This window comes from Tyto alba, unplaced genomic scaffold (assembly GCF_018691265.1).
Source record: "Tyto alba isolate M040663 unplaced genomic scaffold, T.alba_DEE_v4.0 Super-Scaffold_2, whole genome shotgun sequence".
NCBI lineage: Eukaryota > Metazoa > Chordata > Aves > Strigiformes > Tytonidae > Tyto > Tyto alba.
This window is the reverse complement of record NW_024881282.1, coordinates 60843878-60856962: the sequence shown is the minus strand read 5'-3', so window position 1 is coordinate 60856962 and position 13085 is coordinate 60843878. Positions and strand designations below refer to the sequence as shown.

Sequence of the window (13085 nt, the reverse complement as noted above, 5' to 3'; positions counted from 1 at the left end):
GTCTGCATTTATCTAACCTCTGACTGGTTCACAGACCAGTCTCTATAAAGAATGTTTTGTCCTCAGTTCTTACATGCTTCTTGTAGATATTGAGCTCTGTTTCCTTCTAGAGGACTGAGTACAATCTGCTGTTCTCATGGTAACATGACCCCAAGGAGGGCAAGCAAATGCCTGCACTAGTTGACCCTCTCCTATTTATTACTGTATGGTCTTTCCACATGTAGTTTCACATAGTCAGATACAGTCTGACAGTTTGGGGTTAACAAGAACCTGGACTGTTGTGGATACCTGGAACAAAGGAGTGAATTTTTCAGCAAGCTAACTAGGAGAATAAAGTATTTTGTCTACTCCTATTACCTAACCACCTAAATATTCAGCCAGCACTTGAGGGACTGGCACCATGATGCTTTTGATGGAAGCTGAAGATAATTGCTTGGTTAAATCTTCCAAGTGTTTCTCCTTGCCTACCAGCATCTTTCTAGTGTTGTCCAGATTTATTCAGCAGAAAATTTCCTGATGTCACGTTGTCATTTCTGTAATGACAGTAGTTGCAGCTGTTGAGACAGATGAGTGTCAGTGGCACATTGTTAAATCTGAACCCTTCATGCATCATTTTTATTTACAGTTGACTCAGAGAAATACTGAAGAGCAAATTACTTTGGATAGATACCTCTATAGCTTGCGAATAAGATAAAAGGGAAAGAAGCAGTACTGCTGAGAACAACTGTGACTACTGTCAGATGAAGCTATTACTGTCAGATCACATTCTTCCTGTTCTTTGTTGTAAATCCAGACATTGCAAAGGCTCCTGAGGTGTGCAGCCATATAAGAACGGAGGTCTTACCCCTGTCTACAGGAGACATTGCATCATCCACATACAGCACAGTGGTTATGCCACATGCAGTTGGAGCTCAGAGTTTACTAGTCACTTAACTGTTTATTCAAGATGAGGATTATGGAGCTCTGGAATGAGTTGAAATTCACTTCAGGGTCGAGTTTGTAGAAGATTTGAAGAGTCAAGTATTGGTTTGTCTGGGACTATTTCACTGTCAGTAAGTTAGACAGAGATGTTCCCCTGAAGGAGACGCTACTTGCTTCTGTTTAAGGAGGCACTCCAGAAAGTGTTGGTGGGGTGGTTTTGGCACTCTGCTGTCAAGGCAGCTCTCTCAACCCTTGCCCTGGGAGCGGTGGAACTGTATGGAAGCGGTTCTAACTGTAAATGGATGTTGGTAACTTGAGCTGAGGAGCCGTAAGCAGCCATATGCAGCACTGCCCCATGTCTCCCTTACATGCAGGTGGCTTCAACAACAGATGTGTTACAGCAGTGCTAACAGGATGAGCCTGAGGAGTTCCATGGTCCTTTGCACTTTTTTGGTCAGTGATCTTAATCACCGATCACTGCAAGTGAAAAAGCAAGTGAAAAAGATGATTCAAGGCCTCAGTCCTGTGTGATACTGAGCACGCCTGCACATTGTTATGCCCCAGCTGGTCATAAGTATGTGGCAGTTGAGGGCACTCAACACCTTGCAGGATCAAACCACGGAGTGAAAAAAACAACACCTCTAATCAATAATAGAGACAGAAAAAGTGGATTTATTATGAGTACTGATTGAATAACTAGATTAAGAGTAATTGAGGACAAGATCAAAGAGATGAGGAAGCTTTAACTTCTTTGGGGACTGTTGCTATAGCACAGATTTTATTTACAGTCTCCTGCCAGAAAAAAATCTGTTGTCTATTGCTGTCAGTTTCTAGTGGACCACAAACTGCTTTGATAGTTGCAGTTGCAATGAGGGATGTGACAAATCCATGTGTTTAAGATGCACCAAGTGCCAAATACTAGAGTTGATTCTCTCTGGCTAACAAGTACGGATGTGTGTCAGTGTGAGACAGGAGCTTGAAAGCAGCCACAGTAACTACAAGATGTGTGGGAGAGATGAGAACTTAATACTGTCACTAAAAGCAGCTGACAGCTCAGAGAACAGAGAAGCAACACTGCAAGTGTCATGTTTTTAGTCTTACGATACTTTTTCTTTCATCGTTTAACAGCATTTACAGAAAGATATATGGGTTGGGCTTTTAGGGTTTCCTTACAATTTATTCTACACTTACTTTCATCATTCTCTGTTAGCTATCTTAAAGTCATCTTTGTTACAACTGCTTGCAATGTCCAGAGGAGATAATTAAAACTGCAGCTGGTAACAGCAGGAGTATTAAACTCTTAAGACCAAACCTCACAGTTTTCATGTGAATGACTTGACAGTAGTATATCAGGAAAAGAAAAATCAAGAAATAGAAAGAAGGTGATGTAAAGCAAAGCGCTTCTACTAGTAGGAAAAGAATTGGTGGGCAAATCCAAGTAGAGTGATACTAAGAAAGATTCCTGGTCCTAGTTCTTCACTCTGTTGTAGATAATGAAGTAGTCATCACATAAAGGACTATCATTTGTTCTGGAAAAGGAGACTGCAGTGCAAGTTGTTGACTTTGGCGACTTTTTTATAAAATGGTCCAGAAGAGACAGGAAAGCATAGGATGAGAAAGAGAACTCAAAAATTAAGTTCTTGGACATACTCCGTAGTGTCAGCTGCCATTGCACTTTTGTGATGGGAGCAACCAATGTATTTATTGATAACGGAGGTGGCTTCTTAATGTATGTATCAGTAGAAGGTTCTGAATACTAAAATTACAAAGGTACCCACCAGTCCCTTATGTTTTTGTGTTCCACTTTTGGGTATCGGTCTCCACAACTGTGTAATATCAGAGTGAGAAAGCATCGGCTCCTGCTTTCACCCTCTGAGGTACTGCTCCATTTTAAAAACATTTCACCTGGCCCTTCTCCAATAGTGGCCAACAGCAGCTATAGGGAAGAGTACAAGAACATGCAGTATTTTCTCCACGTCACTTCATAAAAGCACTTGGCCTTCACCCAGAAACTGCCAGCAAATATTGAGTACAGTGTATTGCCAGAGTCCTCTAAACACATTTCCCATGTAAGACAACACCCGTTTTCAGTCAGTACAAATTTGGGCTGAATATGGCATCTTATGAAAGGGTTTGTTTTTATTCAAGTTTGTTTTTTTCACAAAAAGAGTAGTAAGTCAATCTATTTAGATGCACAGAAAGGAAAACCAACTCCATAGCAGAATTGGATTTATTTATAAGTTATGGAATCTGAAGTTATTCTTAAATACAAATAATATAGAAGCAAACACAAAACTTGTGCCAAAGAAACGGGAAAATGGCTAACTGAACAAGGTCATGCTGGAATCATGTGAATAGAAATCACTATTTTCTGTGATCATTCACTTACATTTAAAGTAAAACGGAGCCCTTAGCCCTCCAATTTACAATGCACAGAGAATTTGGAACTCTTGCCCAGAATTGTTGACAATCCGTTGTTTATTGTAAATCATATGGACTTAATTTTCAAAATCTGTATTACATAAAACAGGATAAAATATTATTTTCTAGTGCTTTTCATTCAGATGGCTTTTGCGGTGCTCCTGGGACCATATCTGAATGTTTAAGTGTGTGCCATATGTGAAAATACCTGGGTACATTAATACACTAAATTTAATTCCAAAGAAGACCTATTCTCCAGCGACTTTCAGCTCAGCATGGGTGAAGAGGTAATCATGAAGATCAGGAGACTGTGTGAAGAGGTATCTCCCCTTCTCCTTAATTCCTGATTGATTTAGATGCTTTAATATCATATTGTTCATTTTCTTAAGCTCTTCTATGTTCTTCTTTTCAGATATTAGTCTGCTTGATATTTGGTCCATCTTGTTTCTAGTTTGAACTGAAAAGAAAAATGTACCGCATTACATTGGCAACTTTTATGTTAAGAGCATCACTACCCTTTCTTGTGTTCCTGTGGGATTTTGTAGGGAATTATGATGACTAAAAATATTAAACAGGAAAACAACTGCAGAACCTAATGATAAATTACGCATCTGGTGAAGTTACCTGTTCACTACATTTTTAATTGCTTATTTTCTGTTTTATTCAGTTTGGTGCAGTGTAATAAAATCACATACAGCTCAGAGGAATTTTTCAGTCTTCAGGTGTGTAACCTTTCCATTAGTGTCCCCAGAAAAGTTTCTTATTTGAGGGCTTCAGTATGCTATTTCTGGGCAGTATGTGCCTGTATTTTTCTAAAAGTACAATTACTAAAACACACAGCAGACTAGACACATCACTGGATTTCTGAAAGCATTTAGATTAAAGGAAAATCAGAGGCCAGTTTCCTCTGAAACACCAGTATGCAGTATCCATCACGTACACTTCTGGAGCTCTTTTTCTTTTGGCCTTCTGAAGTTAACAAAATTTACCCATGGGTTTTGAAGCTTAAGTCTAGTAGTGCCAATGCTAAATGATTCTACGTCTGCGGATTGCAAACATCAATATGAGATTATAATTGTAACATAATCTGAAACTCTGCTTGAAATCAGTTTCAGAAACCACAGGCCTCCACCAATCTGAGCCCAGGCAAACTCCTTTAATCCCTGTAAATAACCTTTTCACTATTACTTTACAATTTTTCCACTAGGGGGGCACATTACTCATTTTTCTATACCAGGGCTCTACTTTTAGTAGCTCCCCATTAAATAAATCTGGAATTCAAGTATGAGATATTTTCATTAGGGTTTTACAATCATGACACTTAAAATTTCCTTTGTGCTCTTTGCTTGTCTGGTATTCTGTTCTTTGAGCGCTTGTGAGCAAATTCAGTCAAGGCTTAGGATTCAGAAAGGAAAATGAGGATTTTTGCTATGCTCCAGCTAATTCCCTACCATAGGATAGAAGAAATTTTGATTTCACATAGATTCCAATTCATTCAAAATGGACTTGTAAGTTAAAACAATGCACCTTGTACTCTGTTCAATACGATTAGCCCAGACATCTCCAAGGTGGTAAGAGCTCCATAAACCAAGGTCACCTGTAGGTATGTGTTTAGCTAAGCCAGCCTGATGACACCAGCCAAAGAGGAACAGTAATTACCTCTATAGACTCAATGCTATGTGCTAATTTTGATATATCTTGTCTGATTTTTGGTTTGTTATGTTTGAGATTTTCTTAGTTCCAAGCCAATTTCCAGTCAGTATTTTGCTGGCAACCTTCAGGTCTTTTGTCAGTAGCCTGAATTAAGAGTTAGCCTGGGTGTAATTCCAGTTTCAGTGGAATTACAACAATACTGAGTTTTATCAGGAAAGGAATGGGAGGCATGTTGTCAAAGTATCTCACTGCCATACAGTCATCTTTAAAATATAATTTAATTTCCAGTCAGCATTTTTAGCAACACAGTATAACCGTGCTGAGCTAAATTCTTCACAGCTGTTGAAGCTCCCAAAACCTTTGCACTAAGAACAAAATTGTGCCTTTTAGCTCAGAGAGTAGAGGCCTGTGCTTTTGCACCCAGGACCAAGACCCACTGCCCATAACCAGCCAAAGACTTTGACCATGCAAATACAGCAATAGCACGTTATAAGGTGGCATGACACATTTCAGCAAAGTTCTTCTTCCAATTGGCCCTACATTTTTAAGAACCACTTTTTGGTTTACTTACTTATTAAGAATATTACGAATGAAACAAGTGCCAAACTGACGATCAGAGTAAGAATAAAGGTGACGAAGAACAAACATTGGTTTCTTATGTTGCTCCCTTCCATGTTTTCTCCAGTACCACCAGTGTTCTCTTCCTCATCTGTTATGAGATGACAAATCATTTGGTGATAAAGTTTGTTAAGGTTGCATAGAATAAACATGACAAAATGCTTCTGGCTTCATGAAGTGATGCAGAATACGTCATGATCTTGGCCAACAGATTTTTTTTTTTCCTGTGATATTGCATGAGAAGGGAAGAAACCAACTTTGTGAGCTCATCTTGAATTTAGAAGTATAAAAACTAATACATCTGTTATAGCTGTTGGAACATACTTGGCAAAAATGTTTCTGCTGTTGAAACACACTGTTTTGTTGATTTGTTTTACAGTTCAGAGTTTTACAGCTCCGTGTTACATGTACAAAGGTAGCAATGAAATTTTCATCAGAAGGGTTTCAAGAGGCCTGAATAGACTCAGCCTTTTCAAAAGAGAAGAGACAAAGTGTCATACTGAAAACCTATGTACAGATTCAGCCTATACATTCATCCTCTAGAATTGCTTCTTTTTCTGTTTGATGATAGAATTATCCCTGGGATGATTAATTTCCCAAATTAAGCACCTCATTTAAGCTCCTGAAGTTGGTTGGATAGGATGAATGTAGATCTTGATTTTTTATCATAAAACAAATGTTTTCAATATTCTTCTACAGGTTTTGTTGGTTTCATTCCAATAAAAAATGTACTACATATCCTCCCAAATTGCCAAAAATGGAATACTCTCACGTGGACTACATATGTTGTCCTTCAAGCCCATGAAGAATGAGGGGAAAAAAGGACAAATAGTTGCTATGCTGCCATCGCATCAGTGAGGCAAGCTAGTTTATTGCTTTTTAAAGAACGTGCTGCATGTAGGGAAAGTCAGTAGTTTCTCTCATAGAAACAGTTGTGATCACATGAGAGGTGGCAGTAAGCTCTAAACATAACAGGTAAAGTCAAATAAACACCCTAACGAAATTATTTGGAAATATAAAAAAAAAAATCATAGTTGAGCCAGAGTTGTTTAATCTCAAATTTGTATACTACTTTAACTACTTACTAAGTTTTGGTTTTATTTTATGCTTTGAGGGGAGCAGGGAGCTAATGTAATTTCATTTTCGTGTCAGTCTCATACATACTAAAATTACAGGCGAATTACTGTAATTTCTCCCCCTGTAATTGCTGTCTTGCCATTCTGAAGAGGGGAGTAGCATGTGCATCTGTGAAAAATATATTTCTAGCTCATGTTCTTGTTTTAGCTGGTAGAAATCTCTGAGGTCTTTGCAGCTGAGCCTGTAGTGATAAAGCTGAGGGAAGGCTGCATATGCCATTACAGCACTTTAATGATGAACCAGTCTGGGGCTGAGCAATTCACCTAGCTAGTAGGAGATCTCTGGGAATACCTCTGCTTTTCCTTATTGCATTTAACATGCTCCTGCCTGTGGGTAAGCTGAAACCTTTTAATATTTGGGTTTAGAGGTTTTGGTTTTCTTCCCTTAGCATTCATAACAAATGCATCATATACTAAGTGCCTGCACCAATATTGCTTTCTAATCAGAATAATAAGGATGAGGAGGGCATGCTACTGCTGTCTCTGAAGCATACTAAGCTATCAGTGTAGGCCTCCAAAGTGGTCTGTGCTTGCTCTGCCTAATGAATACTTCCTACTATTTCAGCTGGCTGAACATGCCAGACTGCAGTTTTGTGAGGAATCCATGAACACGCATTTTTGCCAAACTCTAAACAGTAGGACCATTTTATCATCTAAAACATAAAGAAATTACTGCATGGCTGCTACCAAAGCAATCAAAAGTTACATACATTTTAAATAGCTTTTATACATGGTTACTAGTGTGTTTGATTATGCCAGGTCAGATTAAGCTACTGAACAAAAGGATTGCTGTGTACTGCAGCAGTCTTGAAACATCATTTATAAACCCAGTTGAGCATCTGCTATACTACTAATAGATCATTTACCAGATTTTAGTATTTATCAGAAATTGAAAAATACTCTGCAGATCTCACTGATTTTCTGGCAAGAGAACCAAAATTTTATGCTGTTGAATAAGGCAGCTAAGGACTGTGAAAAATTCATTTTATGTATTTAACTGATGCAATAACATATCTACAGAATCTCCAAGCTTAAAAAAAAAATATACATTAAAAAGAATAATCCTAGAAGGAGCCAAAGCACTTTACAAATAGATGCATTATTTACTGATAGAATGTAGGGAGGAGCATGCATGTGATTATTCCACAGAATCGTATATGATTCCACAGAACCCTGTATATTTACCTGGAAAGTAAACAATACTGTGCAATAAAAATTACAAAAGAAAGCAAGACAGACACACTGCAAAGAGTTTCTTTGGCATTAAAACCGATTTATCCCACTGTCTTATTTTGTACTTGTAGAAGTGATGATATTAAGATAATCTACATATGAAAATCAAGTGGTTTATGTCTAACATCTTTGTGTTAAATATAGAAACCAGCACCATTCTAGTTAGTTGCATTAGGAGAAGTTAGAGGAGTCAGAAACAGAAGTAAAGGGAAGGCATTTAAGTCCTGTAACTAGAAGCATGATTAAGTTATGGCCATTTGAAACTCATTTCAACATAGCTGTGTTTCAATAGCTTTTCTTCAGTCACATTTGCCCTTACAGTAAGGGAAATGAAAGCAGATTCAAATATTGTTATGTGGAATGCTGCTAAAGAACTGTAGGTTTTAAGATGTTTTCAGGTCACAAAGAACTCAAATATATTGTAGTTATCCTTGGGGGAAAATATTCTTATTGCCATGAGAAATAAAAGATAAAAGCTGTATAAAACCAGTAGAAGTCTGAGAATCCGTATATGAAACTGTAGGTAGAGAGTCTGCAAATTAAAATGCTTAAAAGTCTCATGGGATATTTCAGATAACTGGTTTGAGTCTTTAGAAGATGTGTCTTAAAAGAATGAACAGAAATTCTCTGGTGTTTCTATTACCACATGTGAATTTTAATGCTTGAGAAGAATTACGATGCTATTTATGTAGTAGGTGTATATTGAGCATTACTAGGGATGTTATCCTGCAAGGCATCACCTCATGAATCCCAGTGGAAATGGAAGATAGGTTCAGGCTTGACAGTGAATCCCTAGCCAAATGCAAGGATTTTCAAGAACCTAATAACTGAAATACTCAGCAGGAGCAGCTAAACCATTAATCTGATCTGTCTAAATTATGCAATTGTCAGTCTTTTTCTTATATTTTTCAGTACCAAGCTTGACATATATATATTGGCCTATTGGGCTGTTGTCATCAGTGATACACAATGCAGTCAGCCTTTTCAAATGTCATACATAACTCTTCTTTGTTGGCCTGTTTTATGTATAGAAAACCACAGAGCATCACTTATCATACATACCCAGCACATGTTGAGATCCATCTGGACAAATGTTTAGTTTGTTTAGGTTGTTTAAGGAATCAACTACATAAAGTTTTCCTTCTTCATGAGTATCAGGCAGGTTAATTTCCAGGGAAGGCCTCTCCATTGTATCTAAAAGAAATAACTGAAAAGGTAAATTAAAACATGGATATGGGAAATAACTGGCAACAGTTGGTGTCCTGTTCTAAGGAAATGCTGAGCAGCCTTAACAATGTTTAAAATAAAGGGATTTGAAGGACCAGCACACTTGCTGGATCTTGAAGGCAAGGGTGACTCAGTACATTGCACTTGTTTATTCTTGGAGGTCTTTGGTGAGTATAATATTTAATTTCTACATTGCGTTTGTGCACATGTGCATACTTATACATACATACATGTATGTATGTGTGTGGAGAAAGAGAAAGAGAAAAATCTATTTGCCTGGCTTCAGCATTGGTCTGAACATTAGCTAGTTAGTTGTATAACCCTTCTGGTTTGGTGTGTACTTAGTAAGATGTAGGGCAATATCCTGACCACAGGGAAATCCAAACGCTCACTAACACTGCCAGGAAGGTTGTCACTCAGGCCCTCTGCTTTCAGCATCAAATAATTTAGAGGTAAGACAGAGGAAGCAGGTATGGATGTAGGAAATAATCAGCAAGAATATGGGTCTGCTTATATACCTTAGAATATCACTGTGAGATTATTTGTGAAAATTGGAGCAAAAAAAAATAGTCTTCTACTCCACATAGATGCTAGTTTTGGACAAGTTAAATCCTGATGGCAAAATGTTTTCTTCAGACTAATACTCCTTGCTTTAAGAAAGCACTGGCTGAGGCCCAGTCAGCAAAACCAGCTTCTCTGCAGTCTGGGTGCATGAATTCATTGAATGATTGCTTATATAAATGCATTTATGAAGGATGATTATATATAGAAAAAAAGCAATACCTAAGCAGGCTCCTCTATGAATTGCACATTATTCCTTAACAGTCTTTTGGTTTTCATTATGCTACCCTGACTCCAAAAACGTCTTCTAGAAACAAACTGCAGTTCTAGCCATAAGGAGATGCAGATGCTCTAACTAGGCATCGTAGAGTGGTCACTGAAAACTTCTTCTGTAATTACTGAAGAAAAATACATACCTCCAGGTAATATTCCTTTTATTCTAAGATAGGTCTTTTTGACTGTACAATCACAGCCTAAATGTACCTTTCCCTTTCTAATGAATGTAAGGAGGGAGCTCACAGAGATTAGTTTAGACTTGGAGTCGACTGCATCTTACCCATTTAGTATTTTATCAGAGCTCTCAAGTTTTACCTGCCAAACATAACTCAGCACTTCATGGGATGCAAACCTCCTGTTGATGGAGGGTGTTAAGCATCTAAGGGTGATTTCTGAATCCTGGGTGGGTTGAATGTGCTCTTGACGTGCCTGAGCCCTCTCTCTCCAAGCAATAGGAAAGACAGTGTGACCAGATTCCAAACATGGCCCTTAAATTAAAAACCTAAAGTTGGAGGAATACAGCCCTGAGTGTTTACAGAAAAGACCCACTCCTTCCCTCATCAAACCAAATGCAGAAGATTGTCGCAATTCCCCCAGATTTGAGCACACAGCCGAGTAAATATTCATTCAGCTTCGGTAAGTCTGAAGACTAAGGGCTTAAATCACTCCCGACAATGGGGCTCGTTCTGCTAGTGGGGATTGACAGGCTTACACGTATACTTTTATGTTTCTGTTTATAAGAATGTAAGAAAAGATTACAGATTATTTTCTTCAGCGTTCAGAATTGTTGCTGCAAAATACAAAGATAAGGTAGAAAATCTGGCATAGTAGTTGTTACCCTTACCTAGCATATGCTTTTTAGGTGTGCAGCAGTAATTTCAGGACAGCTGGTTGTGCCCACTGTCCTTCCCCTAGAGCATCGTGTGGTGCCAGACAGCGCTGGTTCTGCTGTCTCCCCACAAGCACGTCCGTGGCCAGCTGCAGTCATCACAGAGCCCTGCATTTCAGCAACGGCGTGCTAAAAGTTACCGCCTTCTGCATAGAGGCTTTTGGTTATTTTTAGCTTCCAAAGAGCAGTTGTTTCTCTTGGGTATTGTGATTGGTATCTCCCAGCAACTTCAGGGAAGACTCTTTAACAACTTGAGCTGTAATAAATGTGAGTACCCTTGATTCATTAATATTATGAATTATATGTTTCTGCATTCATAATTAATTATTTAAAACCGATTTCCTCACTATGCGTGTAACCACAGTGAAGATAACCATTACTAATTCACCAAAGTCTGTATTACATTTGTTTGATTCCATTGACATGCCAAGCAAAGGAGAGAGGATACAGATATCAGTGTCACTGGCCAAAAGTATTGATTATTTTCCCAACAAACTAATCTAAACGTGGGGTTTTTGGAGTCACTCTGTCTTGTACTTTAACCTTGCTTCAAGTCTTTTTTGCCCCTGTGACTTTTGAATTTCTTCTTAAGCTGTGGTGGTAAAATTAGAATGAGAACACATGAAAAATTCTTCACAGAAAAAAGGAAATTAAGTCTTAAATAAATTAAAAACCAGGAGAATGAAACATTACTTACAACATAACTATGTTCAGGTAATGTGCCAGTATGGAAGAAATCACCCGAAGAATACTTGTTCGGCTGTTCCTCTCTCCACTTTTAGACCCATAGGAACGTGTCAACTCCTGCAGGACCCATGAGGGCAGCTATGAAACAGACTGCCCCTTTCAATCTAAATTTAGAGTTCATCTTGGCTAAGTATACTGACTTCACAGTATTGATCTGTTTAAAAAGAAAACAGCACATATACAGCTTTCTTATTTTATTGTAATCATTATGATAATATCCTATCACGGAGAATGAGGTTTGTTACTGATTGATATTTCACTTACCTTTTAGTTTATGATGCCTTTTTAAAAATCATTTGCTATGCAGAAGAGTCCTATCTACAACACTAGCTATGAGTAACCAGTTTGCTATGCAGAAGAGTCCTATCTACAGTATTGCAGTAATGAGCACTTTAAAGGCATAGACTAGAAAAAAGCAGGGTGTTTTCCTCCTTCTCCCATGCACCTTACAAATTCAAGTGGGACAGTATTATGGGATGGACTAATTTCTACAACATCCTTAGTTGTTTAAAAAATAAATTCTGATGAACTGTTTGTGAGTACTGGTAATTGCTCCTTTGCAGAAAGTTCATCACTAATTTTTTTTCTTTCTGACATTGCAGAACATAACGTTACATGAAGGGACCGCAGTTCAAAACAAGGAATCCCTTCTGAAGCTATTCTATATGTCTAAAATTTCTAACCCCTTTAATCTGACAATAAATATATTTTTCTTTCAGGAAACGAGAGGATACATCTGACTCACAGCTCCCACCCCAAGCTGACAAGATGTGCCACTGCCCAGTCTGAGTGGCTGGGCCAGTAGCGCAGGCGCAACCAGCTTGCGCCCTTTCTGCAGGGGTCCTCTCTAAGTCCTCCCTCCAAACAAGGATGTGCAAGCCAGACAGAAAATCTCACCTTTATTCCTGTAAGATTCCGGACACCACCCTAAATGTAAGAGAAGGGCCCAGGGTTCTCCAGTTCTAAGCCTGAAAAGGTCTGTAAATCCATCAGCCTTCTGCAGGGCAGCAAAACATCTTGGCCTCTGTGGTTGGCAACTACCATGGAAGGGGGGAAAGGGCAACCACATGCCTGGCCATCTGCCAGGAGATGCTGTAGAAAGCAATTTTACAGAATACTGGCAGGACAGGAAGCTATTAAAAGTGCTGCTTTACACATAGCAAAGCATGCCAAAGGTCAGCTCCCAGACACTGGGAGAGAGACCAGCAGGCTTGGGGGAAGGGTTTAGCTTCAAGGGGTCATAGTCTTAGGCTGGGCAGACACAGGGAGGCAGCTTCATCTAGTTCAAGGATCAGAAGTTTCTTTTCCACTTGTGTGACAAACACTGCCAACACCCATCAATAATAGCACTGATTTCAGTTGAAGGCCTTGGTGTAGTCTAAGTACTCAGCTCCGTCAGCCAA

General features: G+C 38.7%; 1 protein-coding gene across 1 annotated transcript; it reads right to left on the bottom strand.

The window, feature by feature from the left end:
• Positions 1-3237: 3237 nt before the first annotated feature.
• LSMEM1 (leucine rich single-pass membrane protein 1) lies at positions 3238-13011 on the bottom strand. The gene is made up of 4 exons (XM_042792734.1): positions 12580-13011; positions 9045-9176; positions 5567-5704; positions 3238-3799 (listed from the first exon to the last, which is right to left on the bottom strand). The coding sequence occupies exons 1-4, from the start codon at positions 12749-12751 to the stop codon at positions 3591-3593; spliced, it is 651 nt and encodes a 216-aa protein (XP_042648668.1). The 5' UTR covers positions 12752-13011; the 3' UTR covers positions 3238-3590.
• Positions 13012-13085: the final 74 nt, after the last annotated feature.

Bases quoted from the DNA above. Each gene is read 5' to 3' on its own strand.
- LSMEM1 (XM_042792734.1), bottom strand. From the start codon at position 12,751: ATGTGGTTGCCCTTTCCCCCCTTCCATGGTAGTTGCCAACCACAGAGG. The intron at 9,177-12,579 runs GTGAGATTTTCT...TATTTCTTTTAG, and splicing joins GGAATCTTACAGGAATAAAG to ATACAATGGAGAGGCCTTCC. The intron at 5,705-9,044 runs GTATGTATGATA...ATCTCATAACAG, and splicing joins TGGATCTCAACATGTGCTGG to ATGAGGAAGAGAACACTGGT.